Here is an 18870-nt window from a genome sequence, read left to right as displayed (position 1 = left end):
CTTCCTGACTCCAGACATAGCACTCTATCCACTCTGCCACCCACCTGTTCTGTTAATGACCTACCAGAGATGGGGAACCTGCAGCCTCAAGGCCACATATGGCCCTCTAGGCCTTCAAATGTGGCCCTTTGACTGAATCCAAACTTCACAGAATAAATCCTTTTAATAAAAGGATTTGTTCTGTAAAACTTTGGACTCAGTCAAAAGGCCCCACCCAAGGACCTAGAAGGCCACATGTGGCCTCCAGGCTGCAGGTTCCCTACCCCTGTGTCCTTACCTGGGTGTGACTGGGGAGGGGGTTATGGAGAGGGCAGATGACTAATTTATAAGATTGCCTTATGCTATACTTACAGTATATTATTAATGTTTGGAGTTTATTTGTACACAATGACTTCTCAAAAGTTACAAATAAAATAATGTTTTCTATTAAAGATAATGGGCCATTAAAATTTAAGCTTCTATCTTTAGACCTTGAAATTCATCACACATTCCCATTTGGAGGGGATGGGAGAAATGCTGTAGAAAGGATAAAAGAAGAGAGAAGGAAGGGGGGCTTTCTTTCACTGAGACTCTACTTTAAACACAGGAAACATCCCATAGATTTCATAGGATGAGAAAGTGCTCCTAAATTATTCAAGACTTAGTTTTTCCATCATATATTTCTCTTCTAAACAGAGTTCCCGGAGATTTCAAAGACTTCTCTGATGATTAAAAATTCAAGAAATCCTAGCCAAAAATTACATTAAGAAAATAAAAGTGTATAAACTGGATATAAATACACGAAAGGAAGTAGAATTTAGCCATAGAAAGAACAATAAAAGAATTCTGAAATATAATGTGAGCCCAATTTAATAGCTCAGGAATTGGATATCCTAAGGTATTTAAATCTGTAACAGAGTGAAAATGTGACCTATTAAATTTCAAAGGATTATTCATATAATAACTCAAATTATATTTCCTAAAATATCATTTTAATTTATAAAAACTTGTAGTGTTCATTAATAACACTACAATAACAATAAACGTAAAGCCTTGTAGTGCAGATTATAAAATCTAGTAGTGTTCATTAATAAATTGGCAAATTTGTTATTAAAATGAAAGTTAATTTCAGGATCATGAACAAAGTTTTTGTTTCACATAATCAACGTATTGGTTTTCAGACTTTTTGGTCTTGAGACCCCTTTAGACCCCTAACAATTATTGAGGATCCTCCCAAAGAGCTTTTGTTTATATGAGTTATATATTGATATTTGCTGTATTAGAAATTAAGATGTCTTAGTATTATTATGAAAATAGTCTTGAACTTCTGGGCCCTCTGAAAGTGTCTCAGGGCTCTCCAAACCACACCCTAAAAACCAATGATTAACATCAATATTATGCTAGCTTGAATTATTCATTAGTGAAAGTATTGAGATTAATATTGGGAAGTATTTCCCAATATTAATCCCAAGGCATATCTAATAAGGTGATGTGGGATCAGTTTTGAAGAATTAGCTAACACAGCAATGATCTCCATATAAATAATATGTGCATTTCGGATCTTTGAAGGTAGGTTGGTCTGCCTCTGCATGGAGGAGCTAGAATGTTTTGACTCTTTTTTCCATGTTAAATATGGAAGCATAGTTAGATTCCCAGGAAGCACATAAACTTAAATAATCAATGAACTTATCAGTCTTAGAAATCTATGCCTCCTTTAGTCTTAGGAACTAGGAATCAATCTTTCTACATAGAATTTGTACAATATCTTCTATATAAAAGACACACACTTTTAAAGAACTCCAGGGTGTCTCATATACCGATCAGGTTTACCTTTCTTCCTTTTTGAAAAAAGGATGTAGTTTGCCCTTTTGTGATGTTGTTGCTTCTTCAGGTACTCTTCATTATTTATCATTATTGGTTATACTTCAACATTTTTTGCTGGGGTACAAGTTCTATTCTTGGAGTAAGAACTCTCTTGTCTGGTACAGATCACCATATCTCTAACCAAAATAGGCTTTCTTTGTGAATTGCTGTGGCAAAAATATCATTACTTGAGTGGCCAACTCCCGTGTGATAAGCCTTTCTAAACTTAGCTGGAATGATCCTTGAACAGTGGAACAAAGCCAGAGTGGTTCAGACTTGAAGCATTTTTAATAGATGCCTTTTTTCAAGATTTGCCCGAGTTTGTATTTTGAAGCCCCAAGGTCATGTCCAGGATATTATGAGTCAGTAGAGCAGGGCATTAGTGGAGACTAATGGTTATGATGACTATTATTAGGAATAGAGAAAAATATTCATCTCAAATTTGCCCATAGCATGATGATTTTGAGTGGCAGTCTGACACACAGAACATGGTATTTATTCTGCCTTCTATGTAACTAAAAATCTCTTTTGGGTTTTGGGTTTCCATTGCTTTTCTTAAGAATTGTTTTGAATGTTGAAAGATGGCAGATTTGTGTAATAGGAAATTAAATTTGTAACTGGAAGGATTTCACAGAACAAAAGAGGCTGATTGAATTGGCTCTTTTCTGCCTCCATCCCTAACACAACTTGCTCCCTCCCATTTAGGAGGATTTGGAGGCAAGCTGGAGTCTCCCTGGCAAAAGCCAGCTGGTACTCTGAGTTCATGGAGTACATGGCAAATTATGACAGACTTTTTAAACAAGTTCTGACTTGGACAGCAATAATATTAGGGCCAGGAATGGAAAGAGCTTTTACGGATCAAGTCCAGCTTCCTGATTAAGAGATTAAGTGATTTGCCTAATGTCACATAGGTAGTAAGTAGCAGAGGAGAGATTTGAACCCATGTCTTCTGACTCCAAATTCCTAGAATACCATGCTTCCTGTCTTCACTGACTTCTCTCTTTCCAGGTTTGCTGGCCTTTGCTTTAGCCTTCATCTTTGGTTTCTGCCTCCACACTCAGATCTTATTGCTTCCTTAGTATAGGTTGTTCTGAGGATCAAATAAGTGAATATATGTAAAGAGTTTTGCAAACCTTAAAGCACCATATAAATGCTACTATTATTATTATTATCATGGTTATTGTATTTTTTTCTTTGTATGGCTTTACTCTGACTCTGACCCCAGAAGGCTTTGTTTTCTGTTGCGATGGAAGACTTCTAGTTCCCTCCTCACTTTGGACTATCATTCATGGCCCTATCTTGGACAGGGCCAGGTTGAATAGGACAAGAAGAAAGATGTATCTGTGATAGTACCCTTTTTATTTTATATATGATCAGATTAAAAATAATAACAATCACTGAATGTTAGGTATATACCCTCATAGGGCAGCCTAGGTGATACAGTGTAGAGTGTGGGGCCTGGACTCAGGAAAACCAAGGGGAAATCTGGCCTCAGACACTTATTAGCTGTGTGCTCCTGGGTGAGTCACTTAACCCTATTTGCCTCAGTTTCCTCATCTGTGAAATGAACTGGAGAAGGAAATGGCTAACCACCCCAGTATCTCTGCCAAGAAAACCCAAAAAAAGGACATGACTGAAGCAATTAAACAACAACAAATAGTCTCATAAATAGACTTTCTCTGATTTCTCTTTTGCTATCAAGTTCAATAAATGAGTGTTTTTGCTATATGTTACATGTGCATTCATTGTGGAACTGGTATTTGGTGGCAAGTGGGATCAAGTCCTCCTTTTAGATATAAAGCTTGGGCCCCCCCTTTTGCCATTAATGAATAGCTATTAGGAGTTTAGCTTGAATCTTAAAAAGGTACTCCTTTTTAGACTAATAAGATTTAAGGGAGCAAAGAGATATAATTCTATCCCAATACCCCCTCTCTCTGAGGACAGCAAAATAGCCAGCCACTGCCCCCAACATTCTGATTGCCCTCCTGGCAGCAATTAAAGTCTTCCTTGGAGAAGGGTAGGGGAGAAGGCCTAGAGTTGTCTCTTCTTTCCTCTGTGAGACGCAAACAATACCTCTCTGTTACATAAATGTAATTTCCTATTACATAAAGCTGCCCTTTCAATGTTCAAAAGAGTTGTTAAGAAAAGGAATGCAACTACTGTAGCACGTTCATTTTCTGGATGTCAAGAAGAAGTTCCTTGGAGTGTTAGGGGGACCCCCCCTGGCAAATGGACAAGAGTCATGCAGGATGGGCAGGCATTGGTGGGGTTGTGTTCTGCCTTGTTGGAGAGAACGTCAGAATCAATAGCATCACAGAGCCATTTAGATATGTGGATTGAGTATACATACACAACTTTGCAGTGCAGTGGAGAATAGCCTTAGTGCTGTAAATGGCAGGACAAAAATGACTAAGAGGAAATAGGAACTCAACAGGAAGAAGGAGATAGTAGAAAAGCAGCCAGCAAGTGCCTTGGTGAGTTGAAGTCACCTGGCTCAGGTGAACTACACCCTTGAGTTCTGAAAGAACTGTGCTTGCCAAGCCACTGTCAGAGATCTTGAAAGCTCATGAAAAACAGAAGTGCCACAAGACTGGAAAAGGGCAGATGTCTTAATGAGAGAGAGTGAGAGAGAGAGAGAGAGACAGAGACAGAGACAGAGACAGAGAGACAGAGAGAGACAGAGAGGAGAACAGAGTCTAGAAATGACAGGTCTATGAATAAGTTTGATTCCAATTCCTGGGAAAATTCTAGAACAGATAATTACAAAGATAGTTGATGAACCTCTAGAAAGAGAAATGGTGATTACAAAGGGTCATCATGGCTTCATCAAAAACAGGTCATTCCAGACTACCCTTATTTCCTTGTTAGAAAAAATTATTGAAATAAAAGAATCTGGATTTGAACTCAGGTCTTCCTGCCTCTGGGCCCAGTGCTCTATGCACAGGGCTACCTAGCTGCCTAAGCCCCTTCTAAAGGCTCTGAAAGGCTGTTAAGTAGAGAAGAGGTCACACGTTTTTCTGTTTGACCCAGGAGGGGAGAGCTAGGAATAATGTGTGGGAATTTCCAAGAAGTAAATTAAGGCTTAGCACTAGGAAACCTTTCCTAATAAATATAACTGTTCCTAAAGTGGAATGAGCTGCCTCCAGAGATGAGAGAGACTCCCGAAGATTCACCTCAAGATTCCTCTATAGATTCCCCATCCTTGGAGGTCTTCAGACAGAGGCCAGATGGCCACTCCCCTGAAAAAGTGAGCATTCCTTTTTGTGTGGTTCAGACTGCATTGAGGCTGAAGTCCTTCCAACTATCAAATTCTGTGATTCCATGATAATTTGAATATTATAAAGAGTCTTCATTTTTATAAACAGATTTTTTTAGTTCTACATTATGAAAAGTAAATCTCACCTGATTTTGGGGGGCTATAATATGCCATAAACAAGTAACTCCTGCAGGGTAATCCCGATCTGGCCAGTTGGGTGTTTTAAAGGAACCTGTAGGTCTTTGTAGTCGTCCGCCACAATATTGATCCCCTATAATCATAAAAAATACAGATCAGAACTAAATGAATTCCCAAGAACAGGCCATACAGATGAAGCAAAATAGGTAATAATTTAAATAACTAGGAACAACCTAATAGATAGATCATAAAATTTAGACAAAGGCTGATGTGTTGGATTCACTGAATGTTTATCATTCTTTATGTGCTTCTGGCGCTGCTGACATACATCACTCTGTCTAATGAGTTCCTCGAGAGAAGACTGCTACTAAAAAAACTGGTTTGACACTCTGCTTGACTGACTTTACTGGTTGAGTCCATCAAAACTGTCACATCTTTTTGCTGATGACTCACAAAGAGCCCGAGGAGAGCTGCAGAACATCTGGAGGCTAAATAGAAAAGAGCAATGTTAATTAGCAGGGCAAAACAGGACCAAAGTAGAAATTAGCAAGTTTATGTGCTATTCACTAACAGATGAAAGCATATGCTGAACAATTAAGAGATTTTGATAAGCTTATTTATTTTTAGATGGGGCTATTTTTAAATTAATTTGATTTTCTGATGAAATGAATTGGCCAGATTTTCAAAAGGGCTTACTTTTTTCTTTCTTTTTTTTTTCCCAAGAGGAGGGAAGATAGGAGAGAAAATAGATTCCCCCCAAAAACAGCTTACAAGGAAGCAAAGAAAAGATGGACAGCTCTGAACAAAATGTGTAGTATTTATTATATAGGCTTTCTTAAAATGGAAATTTATTGCTTATATGTTGAATCTTCGCATGTTCTGCTGTGCACATGGCAACGTGCTTTTTTTCTTGTTTTGTATTTGTTTTAATATTTAAGTTTATAATATGTTTCTCTTTCTTTTCTTGTGTATTTCAGTATAAAGTAATTAAAAATAAATAAATAGTAGTAGTAATAATAATAGATGTTCAGCATATACCATCATTTGTTAATGAATTGCACACGAACTCCTAATTCCTGCTTTGGTCCACAGACTTGAATGTTTTGCTCTGCTAATAAATACTGCTCCTTTATAAATCATTCTGTTATTTAAAAGAGAAAGAAGTATCTTGAACTGCCACTTCTCCACACTTCGTTCGCACTCCCTAGTCCATTTTCTTCCAAAGGATAACATTCAAGTCAGCTGTGCCATGATGCTCTCTAAGAACTGGACTCAATCGATTGCTTCCATGGCTTTTGGAATCTCTTCATGTTGAGGAAAACCCATCTGACTAGCAGTCTGCTGTACGAGGCAGATACAGGCCTATCAGAGCGCCAGTGTTGACGCCATGCACCATACTGCCCAAAGGACCAGAAAGCTGCTTCTCAGTTTCAGGGGTGCGAAATACCTCTTTCATTTGGTTCCGCTGCAGAAAACATGGCAATAAAGCCATTCCCAGCCGTGTTAGCGTCTGAAATCATCTGCACCAGCATCTTGTTGCTGCTGGACACGAGGGCCCCTGGTCTGAACGTCCCACAGAAGCGGCCAATGCGTTGCCCACTGGTGTGGCCATTGTATACGTCCACGAAGTCATAGCGACACAAGTCACTTTCCAAGTCTAGGAACCGGAAGTAAAGAACGACAACTTTCCCTTCGGGCACCTGTGGAGAGAAGAGAATTGTTGAGGGCGTGAGCTCCTGAGAGAATGAGGACCGTGGTGGTGATTCTTCTGAAGGACAAGCGTTGAATTGAGGGAACGGCTTCTCCCAACTCTAACCTGGAAGAGGGAGAGATTGATGTCTTTGTGCCAGAAAATGTGCTGGAAAATGGAGAGTCAAAGATAAAACAAGAACAGTGCCTGCCCCACCCCCCCTCCCCGAACCTCCCCAGGGGGAAACAAGTGCTTAGATAAGTAATGCAAAGTAAAGTGTTTGTCGTGGGGGCTTGGAAGGAGGTCATTCTAAAGGGATTCCAAGAGGTGAGAGTGAGAAGGGAAGGCATTCCAGGCATGGAAGTGGAAGGCAGGCTGTTCAAAGGCAAGGAGGTAGGAGATGAATGTGTGCATAGATTAACAAGTAGGCCTGTTTGACTATAGAATTCATGGAGAAGGAAGCAGAATCAGTGACAGCTTTCTCAGTGCTTGACTGACAAACATTTCCATATTCCCTAAAGAAGAGAATTCTTCCTCAAGGGTCCTTCTAAACAAAGTAGGTGGAGGCACTTATTAATTGATGATTCATAGTTTGTAAAGTGAATTTTTGATTAGGCTTCAGCACCCAAGTGCACCTGCTAAGATAGCTTGTGAGAGGTTGGGTCAATTGCTTGACAAACTGGCTACTAAAGACACTTTGTCTACATTTCATCCTAAATGAAACAAATGCAATAATAGCTTCCACTTCCAAAGCACTTACAGTTTACACAGTGCTTTCACAGACCTTGTGAAGTAGGCGGAGCAAATATTCTCTCCATTTTACAGATGAGAAAACTGAAGGCCATAGTAGTGATTTCGAAAGCCACCTGGCCAGTAAGGAGAGGAGCCAGGACCCCAAGTCAGGCTTTCTGACTTCAAGGCCAGGGCTATCTACACAACACTACGTTGCCTCAGATCACAAAACAAAGGGTACATCTGGCAGTTATCCAGTTAATTTGACCAAAGTGAGCTTTCAGATCAAAGTGAATCCATTTTGGAACCTGAATTATTCAGATGAACTGTCCACAGTGCTCAAAGTAACCCAGTCATAATGGAAGCCACTCTTGTCAGAGATGCAAAGTTTCATTTCAAAAAGTAAAACTCCCATAATCTTGTAATAATGAAACATACTCCTTCCATGCCTTTGTCCGAGTCCTTTTCCCTTTGATTTGTCATTCAGAAGATTCTGTTCTTCTCTCATGTGAAAAATTTATTATTAGCATTCAATATAATCTTTGATTGACAGAATTCTATTTCAATCTGAGTTTATGTTACCTTTTAAATTCCACTTTCAAATCCCTTAATTAAGAAAGGAGCCTTGGTCAGTTTTAAGTTGATTCATTTTTACTAGCTATCCACCAGATGGGGTCCCCATTGAGTAAAGTAAAAACTTTCCTCCTCACATTACAAATGCCTTTGGTTCAGAGTGTGAGGCACTCAAGAAAGAAATCAAGTTTAGTCTTCTACCTGCAGACACAGGTCACAAAATGTTATTGTCTATTAAATAATACACATAGTTAAAACAAGTGAATTTGCTTTACTATCTTCTTTGTTAGGAAGGTTCTTCTGAAGATACCTTTGACCATCAATGAATATAGTGACTGAGAAAAAAAGCATTATGTTGATAGGATCCCTTCATCTGCAAAGGAAACCTATCACAACCGATGCGGTTTATTTTTGCACTGGAATATCAGAAGAATTCATTATTATTTAGTCATTACACTTAACTCCATTTCCCAGCCCTTTGTGTTACTGCCCATGCATGGAATATTGTGTACTCCCTCCTCACCCTGGCTTCCTAGAATCCCTCTCTTCTTTCAAGATGGAGCTCAAGCACCATTTTGTACAGGAATCCTTTCCTGATGCCTCCAAAGGCTCAGTGTCCTCCTGCCCAAACTATCTTGTATTTATTTTGTTTTTAATCAATATAGACTTAGGGATGTACATATTGACATCATGATTCCCCAGATAGAATGTAAGCTTCTTGAGGGCAATGATTGTCTTTGAATTCTCATTACCTAACAGTACCTGGAACATAGTAGGAGCTTAATAAATGTTGGCTGATTGATTAATCTCTATAAAATCTTTATGAGAATGGTCTATGCATGCATTTATGCCTGTATCCTAGTTGAAAATATGAGAAGGAAAGAAACAGGCTTTCACAGATAATTTTCTACTACACACCACATTTAAGATCCTGCTGTATTAATTTTTTTTGTTTTATCAAAAAACTTATTTCAGAGTATGATGTAAAACTAAAAGACATCAATAAAAGAAATATGAGGTGTCCCAAAAGTCTTAGTGAAGCTCTAAGCTTTAATAGCATATTTGTTTAAGCCTTTATTTATAGCTTAAATAAATATGCTATTAAAGCTTAAAATGGAATTATTTAAGCTTTTATTTTGGGCTTAAATAAATAATCTGTTAATGTTTTAAAACTGCACTAAAACTTTTTGGTCACCCTGCATATCTTTCATATGATTTAAAAATATAAGCTTATATACCAAAGTATAAGTAAAAATATTTAAGCTCTTAACTATATTTAAATATAATAAATATATAATAAATATATTTAAGCTATATCTTAAATAAGCTTTTGAAGCTTAAAACTGCACTAAGACTTTTGGGACACCCTGTATATTAAAACACACACACATACACACACATACACACACACACACACACACACACACACACACACACACACACACACACACACTTTGAGCTCAGTAGAACAAAATGCAGCCTTAAAGCTTCTTCTTAAACAAGGAGTCTTTCAGGTATATTTTAAGATTATCCATGACAGATGTAAACATAGACACAATTCTATTCAATGATCTGCTGTGTAGCAACATTAAGTGAGGCACAAAATTGGCATATATGTCCCCTCCCCCCCAATGTTTTAAATTCTTCTTATGGGGGGAGATAGGGGAGCAAGCTAGCATCATAGAGGATGCCCTTCATAGATTCTAACTTGTTAGGTTTCTCAGTGCTCCCCCAGGCAATCTGCCTCCAAAGCAGAAACCTGGAGGCAAGCTTAATGATTCAGATGTAGCATGCTTTGGAGCTACTCTCTCAATACCACTTGAACTGGCAGGTTGAGTACCCAGAGAGTAATTATTATGTCCACTCAGGATTCTCAAACTAACCTTGATAAGCTGTGAGTAGTGGCAGTTTTCTAATGTCATAGCTTATGAGCCCCCACTGGTGTGCTTTCTCCTGCAATTGTTAGCTAATATCAATTAGTCAGCCTCAATTAGCTTCTTATAAGGGTTATTTACTAAGGTGGTATAGTATACACCTTATAGTATATGGTATACAAGTATATAGTATATATATATATATATAGTATATAAAAATAATTGATTCAAAATATATCCAAAAGTCTGTGACTCATTCTTTCACTAGTACATACAGATTGTGGGGGGACATGAGCTCAAGCTTAGTAAGCACGTGTGGCAATGGAGAAAGTCACAGTTTGTGGTTGTTGGAAGTCTTTTCCTCCCTTTTGGGAGATACTTATGAAGTCCCTTCTAGATATGGTGTATTTTTTCTATTCATCATCATCATATTCTTCTTCTTCTTCTTCTTCTTTTTCTTTTTCTTCTTCTTCTTTCTTCTTCCTTTCCTCCTCCTTCTTTTCTTCTCCTCCTCCTCTCTCCTCCTCTTTTTCTTCCCCTCTTCTTCCCCTTCCCCCTCTTCCTCCCCCTCCTCTTCCTCCTCCTCCTTCTTCTTTCCTTGTAGAGTCTTGAAGCTGCCTTTCCTCAAAGTGTCTAATGTGTTTTTGGTTTCTGAATTCAGACACTATAACCAGTCATTGCTGAAATAGTATAAATCCTCAGGTCCTCCAAATTCATAAGATTTTTCCTTTTATCAAGGAGGAGACTGAGGCTTCACTCTTCTGCTCTAAGCCATTCTCTCAAAGGCTTATTGCCCTAAGAAATTCCCTTCCTGGGTTCTGAAATGATCAGCTATTTCACATAAAACCCCCAGCACGTGGTAGAACTTCTCCCCATGATCTCTTCACTTATTTGTATTTACTCCAGACCCACCCTCACTGCCACCACTGTCTTCTCCTTATTCTCAGGCCACCGAAGCAGTCAGCTGTCCTATAGGAGCCCTCTGGTGCCATGCTGTTACATTGGCAAGCCACCTTGGCTGTCCTCCACACCAGTAAATGACATGCACCCACTAATTTGTGTACTTCCTTTAAAAATTTTTTCTTTTAATATAAAATTAGCAATTGTTAACAAATACAACTGTTTAAGCCACACACAGAAAAAAGAGATTATGCATAAAACTAACTTCTGTTATTTACAATTTGGGGTTTTTTTTTTCACTTGTTGGTGAGGCAGTCTGGGTTAAGTGACTTGCCCAAGGTCACACAGCTACTAAGTGTCAATTGTCTGAGGCTGGATTTGAACTCAGGTCCTCATAACTCCATACACTGCACCACCTAGCTGCCTCTGGGTTTTCTTTTTTAAGGTGCATGTTAACCTCAACAAGATTGTGTTCTTGCTGTGTCTTCTTTCAAACTAATTTTCTGAATTTTGTCTTTGTTGTTATTTATTTAATTATGGTTACTGTGAATATTATTGCTTGGGGTCTGATTTCTTCACTCTGAATCACTTCATGCATTCCCCTATTTCCATGTACGCTTCACATTCATCATTTCTTACAGTAATAATATATCAATATGGTCAAGTATCACATTTTGTTTATCTGTTCTCCAATTTTTGAACAATTTTTGAATTATTCCATTTTTTTTGCTATTATGGATAATACTGCTGGAAATAATTTTTGTAGAAGCAAGATATCTGCCCCTATTAATAATAGTCTTAGGATATCTTCTTACTTATGGGATCACTGGGTCAAAAAGTGCAAACAATTTCGTAGTTCTTGTAGCAAAATGTCATTTTGCTTTTTGAAAAAATGGCACCAATTCACTTGCCGGTAATGGAAGTGTAAGAGTGTGAACATTTTCCCTCAATCCTGCTCTGGTTGCAATTTGACTTCCCTAAAATATGACTCTCTTTCCTTCCTCCCTCGGCAGAAAAGGTGCTGGCCTGCATTGATAGAGGGAGTTTCCTCACTTTCAAGTTTGCAATACAAATACAATTACAGAACCAGTCCCTATTCCTAGATAAAAGTTACAAAATGGAAAAAAATCCAAAGTAATTTGGAATAAATTGTCTCAGATGTCAGCATTAGAAAAGATAAGTTCATTGAAGTATATATATAGCCCAGACTATGATAAGCACATGAATAGGCAAACCATGGCATAGTGGAATGAGCAATGAATTGAAAGTCAGAGGACCTAGGTTCAAAATCCACTTCTACTTCTTAACCCTCTGACTTTGGACAAGTTACTTAACCTCTCTGAGTTCTGACTCTTCATCAGTATAATGAGGGCTTTGGATTGGATGACCTCTGAGGTCCTACTAAATCTATGTCTATGACGATCAATCAAACAATAAACATTTATTAAGGGCCTACCATGTGCTTGATATTGGGTACACACAGAAAAAAATAAAAGTCCCTGCTCTCAAGGACTTTCTAATAAATTAAACCATATATACATACAGATACAGAGGGTCCCATCCCACACATATCTTGTGCAATCATTTCAGTCACGTCTGACTCTTCATGACTCTATTTGGGAATTTCTTGGCAAAGATATTGGAGTGGTCTGCCATTTCTTTCTCCAGCTCATTTTACAGATTAAGAAACTGAGGCAAACAGGGTTACGTGACTTGTCTAGGAGGCTGGATTTCAGACCCAGTATTCTATCCACTGTACCACTAGCTACCTGACACACATATATACCGACATACATCTACAGGCTACACACACACACACACACACACACACACACACACACACACACACTCCTAGGCACTGCAAATGGACACTGGCATTATTCCAGAGTTGAATAGGAAGAGTTTAGATTAGGTCAAATTTGGGAAATTATGCATTCTTCAATGACCCAAAGCTGCTCACTGAGGCAAAAACCCAGTGACTCTTTCTTTCAGTGACTCTACTGTATAACTATGAATTATAGAAAATCAAGAATAAGAATTCTAGATAACCCCAAGAACAATGGACCTAAAGAGAGCAGAAATAAGTTGACTTTGGGGCAGCTAGGTGGTGCAGTGGATAGAGCAGTGGCCCTGAAGTCAGGAGGACCTGAGTTCAAATCTGGCCTCAGACCAAACACTTGACATTTCCTAGCTGTGTGACCCTGGGCAAGTCACTTAACCCCAATTGCCTAAAAAGCAAAAAGAAAGAAAGAAAGAAAGAAAGAAAGAAAGAAAGAAAGAAAGAAAGAAAGAAAGAAAGAAAGAAAGAAATAAGTTGACTGCCTCACATTACCTATAATGATTTGTGCATGTTCAAGAGGTACCTTAAAAGAGCTTATCAAGGACACTTACAATGAGAAAAGCAGGTGGGCCAATTACATAGCAACAGTGAGAGATTCAAAGAAGAGATATGTAAAAACAACTCTCCTTGCTTCTTCACAGAGGTGGGGTACTGTGGTGAGCGGACATTGCAACACTATGTACAAATCATTTTTTGGATATGTTGGCCAGTTTTGCTGAGCTTTTTAAAAATTCCTTTTAAAATTTTATTATTATAAGGAGTGGTTCTGTGGGAGTAGGAATATAATGGGAAATATAGACAATATAAAAACAAATGTCATCAATAAAAATGTGTTTTAAAAAAAGGACGAGGGACAGTAAATAGATAGCTTGGGGGTCACACTGGCGTTCAGAAATATTAGAAGTAGAAGAAGGTTTCCAGGTTATTGAACAGATCTTCTATGGAGGATTTATGAAAAAGCACGGGTGTTCATTTCATAGGATAAGAAGGGATGGATGGATTGTCATCTGCCCCAGTGAAGAAGATAACCAAATCTATGAAGTCATTAAATTAAAGTATAATTAATGATTAATTATTAAAGTATAAGTTAGAAGCATTACGAGTCAGCTGATGCTATTAGCTAAAACTGTTTTAATAGGTCATGCTTAGATTTGCCCTTCCTTCTGAGCTATACAGAGCATGCACAGATATTTCTTGCCTGGCTCTAATCCAACACATGGAACTCTGGGGAGCCTGTTTCCAGCCATTTGTGAATGAGGGTCATTATATTGTCTGATGATGAAATATCGTCTAATTGACTGAGGAGATGGAATAATTGGTGACTTAGGGGCTGCTGCATTAGAATCAAGTGGTTATACAAAAGGGGCAGCCCACCCCTAAATTGCTCTAATTCCATGAGGGCTTTGAGGGATGAGGGCTATTTTGAGCGGCCTCCTGGTGGGAGAATACCTGCTCTGTCTCCCACTGGGCAGTGAGCACATGGCTATTTCTGTCTCCTTCTGTTTATCTTTTCCTGATATTAGGCCAGTGAGTGTTCTGAGATGGGAGCGCCTAGGTGACCTGGTGAATTCATAAGATCCAGAAGTCTGTGGGCAGTTGGAGCTGAATGGTAAAAGCAGCAGTGGTCACCAGAGGTAATAGTAATTGGTGTCAGTGAATGACTGCATCAGGAAGAGAGACCCACTGAAGACCCACTAAGGACAAACATGGACAAACCCAGATACAGAAAGACAGCCACTTGAGGAAGGAAGAAATTAAAAGGAGGATGACTGCCTCAGATAGGAATGTCGATGCTAGGTTAAAAAAAAGATTCCCAAACCATAAAGCACCAAGAGCTGTGAGTTACTCTTACCATACATTTATTCTTCACATGTGCCTCACTGACATTGTACTATAAGTTTTTAGCTACCCTCCTCACAGACCCTGTGTATATTTGTAGGAAAATTTCAGACTTTTAGGGGAATCTTTTTTAACCTACTGTTCTTAGAATACCAAAGGGAAATATTTTTGTTTTGTTTTGTTATTATACTAGGCAGACTATCTTGTACCAACTGTTTTTATAATAATACCTTCATAAATACTTGCTTTAAATACTTTGCTTTAAAAAAAAAGCTAATAAAAGCTACTGTCTGATAATCAATGGGAAACATGCTGGTGGGGGCTTATGAACAACAGTACTAGAATAGGGTTACCTCTAGAACCCTGAAAGAGTAGTAGCAACCACGTGCTGGGGAGGTGGCCTGCCAATGGGAACAAAAGTAGGGGAAATGGCCCCCAAGGAGATGCTGTACTCTAACAGCAGTTATCACCAGGACATGGATCCTCTGCAGGGAATTAGACCGAACTCACTAGCTCCTTTCCACAAACCATTCAACAGGTATCACATAATGACATCTCTTAATTTCTGATGAGTTGCATCTCATTTAAAAAGAGATAAAAAGGGCTCTCTGTGGCTAAGCCATTATTTACCTAAGAGAAAAGACATATTTTCTGAAAATAGTTGATTTTATGCCTCTAACATTGTAATGCTGATACTTGTTGTAGAAACACAGTCAAGAAGATATTATTTGGAAATTATGCAACCCTGCATGTTTTCGCTCCATATTTACTAGAGGATTTATTATGCTTCAGTAGAGAAACAATTCTCTGCTTGTGTTTTTTTCAGATGAACAACCAAATCTGTATTTGTGCCAAAGCCTGAGGCTAAAACCTCGTCCTCAACTCACCCTGTGGTGATTGACGCTAAGTTGTTGTCACATGTAAACGTGCCAAATCACTCGATGCTGTGATTCGTGCCAGCAGAAGTAAACGACTGCTTTCGAAGCCCACACTCTGAATTTTTAGATTCACGGGATCTTGTGGGTATAATGCAAATGTGATTTCTCGAGCGTGCTTTCCTTTGAGGAATGTTTTCCTGGGGGAATAGCAAACCTTAAGGCCCCTTTGATTATGCCTGCAGCTCGATGAGTTAAATATATCATTTTTTTGAATTGAATGGAATTGCAGAATCTCAGAGGTGGAAGGGCCATCTCGACTTTAAATATTTGAAAAGCACTTTACATATGTTTTCTCATTTGAGACTACCTTGTGAGAATAGTAGGTGCTATTCTCCTTATTTTACAGAAGAGGAAACTGAGGCTCAGAGTTGAAGGAACTTGCCCATGGTCATACAGCTAAATAAGTATAGGAGGAAGGATTTGAATTCTGGTCTTCTTGATTCCACTCCCATTCCACTTAGCTGCAGGAATCCCCTCTATAGCATTCCTTCTAAGTGTCATCTAGCCTTTGCATGAAGCCTGCTGGTAAAGAGAGAGGAGACCTTCTGCTACTGGGGCAGCTCATTTCGCTTTTGGGTTTCTCTCTAGGAAGTTTTTTCCTACTTTTTTCTCTAAGTTGTTCAGTTGTATCTGACTCTTTGTGACCCCATTTGTAATTTTCTTGGCAAAGATAGTAGAGAGGTTTGCCATTTCTTTCTCCAGCTCATTTTACAAATGAGGAAACTGAGGCAAACAAAGTTAAGTGGCTTGCCCAGGGTCACACAGCTAGTAAGTGTCTGAGGCTAGATGTGAACTCAGGAAGATGAGTCTTGAATTCAAATCTAGTCTTCCTGACTCCAGGCCCAATGCTCTGTGCACTGTGGTGCCATCTACCCGCCCGAGTCATGCCCCCTAGTCGTACCACCTCCATCATGTACGTGTGAGATTGACTTTTAGAACCTACATGATAGATCTTGTGGCCTGGAGTCAGGAAGACCTGAGTGGTTTGGACTTGAACACTTTGCATGGAGCTAGGCATGCATGCTTTGGTTCCATGGGGGAGGGGTGCATGCTCTGGCCTCTTATTGAAGGACATGTGGGACCAGAAGCTCCTTGTTGATCTCTGTGTATCCACATGACTGGGGCTGTGCCAAAAGGATTGGCAACTGAGCCAGGAAGAGCTACCTCCTGAGAAGACACAGCTATTTTGGGGCTGCCTCTTTGTTGGGACACAGCCAACCCCTTGAACTTCCAGCAAGGAACATTAAATGGGATTATTCTCCCCTAACCCTGGTCCTTACCAGTTATGGTGACTACACTCATATGAAAATAAGAACTTGTTTTGCCCAGAGGAACCTGAGGTTGCCCTTGGCTTCCTCTTCGGCTTAGCAGTTCCTTTCTAAAAGCAGGTCATTGAACAGTGAGCCTGAGACTGGACCCCAAGTCCCTAGCCGCTTCTGTTTGGTGTTTCTTTCCCTGAGTACAGATCACTGAACATAGATCCTGAGAAATGGCCATTCCCATCCTTGTTACTGCTTGGAAGAAGGTGGTTTCTGTAAAGCTTCTCAGAGGAGAAGAGCACCACCACAGGAGGGTTTTGAAGACATAGGACTAAAGTCAAAGCTAAGTACTGGCTTGCCAGTAGAACTGGATTTGCTTAGACGGTACAGACATGAGGTGAATATGAAATATCTTTGAGAAGGTCTACAATGTTGTCTTCACCTCCTAGAAGAGAACAATAGGAGTGATGGGTTGCTGTCCCAAATTTTAAATATTTGTCAGGCCACTTGTGAGTCTTTTGTGTTTTAAGTACTTCCTTTCATGGTGGTGGAAATAAATAGCTGTCCTATACTTGATATAGGTTGGGCAAGAGAAAGTGGTTCCAGCCAAAGTGGATGCAAGCATTGACTGGGCATAGAGTTCAGTCATTCAGCCAGAAGCATGGCTAATGTCTTTTCAATCTCGACTTGGCCTCCTCACCACCTGCCTCTCTGCCCACACCAGACACTGTTGCTTGGAGAGCCTTCCACTCTGAGGCTCTCCTCTTTTGATTAGTGCAGGCCTCTCCCAAAGCCCTGTTTAAAGAAAGCCCCAGTCACGTGTCACTTGAATTCCTTTCCAAATACCTCCTCCACAGTAGCCTCCCCAGCCTCCTCATTATGATGGAGATAGCATCTAAAGCTATACAAGGAAGAGGGAAATTATATGCCCCAGAGGACCACTATGTACCCCCATCCACGATGCTGCCCTGGGCTAAGTCTCTGTTGCTTCACCCTTGTTATGGCTGTGCAAAAACATGTCTGAAATTGAATGTCACTTTAATGTCTGAGATTTTCCTCCTGCGCAAATAAACCTTTGAGAAAATGTTGTTGTTTTTTTTAAATGCTAGCATTATAATTTACATAAAAGCCAGAGAAGTCTTACAGCTCAACATCTGCCTTTTCATGTAACCTAGATACAACCCAGAGAATTGCATTTATATGCAAATATTGTGCTGTATTCCTAAAGAGGAAAGAAAATCAAAGCCTAAGTAAAACCTCTGCAAATTCTTATCCAAACACTCTCCAAGAATAAATGTTCCTTTTTAAAAACCTGGCCCACTCAGAGCAGTTAGGTGATGCAGTAGAAAGAACACTAGGAGGACCTGAGTTCAAATTTGGCCTCAGACACTTACTAGCTATGTGACCCTGGGCAAGTCACTTAACTCCGACTGCCTCCAAAAGAAAATCTGGCCCACTGCAAAACTGAAGAAACCTAGACTTCAAGAGGTGCCCTCTGTGGGCTAAGGTAAACAACAGAGCCCAGACTAGGACCTACATCTCTTACTTCCTGACCTAGTGCTTTTCCTATGATACCTGGATGGCATGAACCAGTTTTCTCACAGCATTCTCCATGAAATAAATGGATTGACATATCATCAATCTCGTTTTACAAGAGTGTCTATGAAACACTGAAAAATAATTCCTATCCTTGCTATGATACAGGGCTAGTCAATAAAATATGAGCCAAAGACGGAAGGAGCAGTTCCTGAAATACAGAGGCAGGGACCACTTTGCTGTGATAAGATACATCGAAAGAAATGTATGATAAGATCAAAAATGTTTTATTCTGTTTTAAAATTTGATTTCTATATTGCCTTCTCTTTGAAGAAAGCTGGAGATGAGCTCCCTAGGACCTAACACAATGGGAACGGTTTTAGACCCAGCCCCGCCACCAAGTAACTGTGACCTTGGGCAAGTTTTATCTTCTGTAAAACAGGTCTATTGGAG

General features: G+C 39.4%; 1 protein-coding gene across 1 annotated transcript in view; it reads right to left on the bottom strand.

Moving 5' to 3' along the window:
- The window catches only part of PCOLCE2 (procollagen C-endopeptidase enhancer 2), an 83442-nt gene that overhangs the window by 27706 nt on the left and 36866 nt on the right, over window positions 1–18870 (bottom strand). The window contains exons 3-4 of the mRNA XM_020970971.2: window positions 6684–6936; window positions 5245–5369 (exon numbers count right to left, since the gene is read on the bottom strand). Coding sequence (XP_020826630.1) covers window positions 5245–5369; window positions 6684–6936 — 378 coding nt within the window. The remainder of the gene's footprint in view (window positions 1–5244; window positions 5370–6683; window positions 6937–18870) is intronic.

This window comes from Phascolarctos cinereus, unplaced genomic scaffold (genome assembly GCF_003287225.1).
Source record: "Phascolarctos cinereus isolate Bilbo 61053 unplaced genomic scaffold, phaCin_HiC Scaffold_7;HRSCAF=346, whole genome shotgun sequence".
NCBI classification, from domain to species: Eukaryota; Metazoa; Chordata; class Mammalia; order Diprotodontia; family Phascolarctidae; genus Phascolarctos; species Phascolarctos cinereus.
This window is presented reverse-complemented; position numbering and strand designations above follow the sequence as displayed.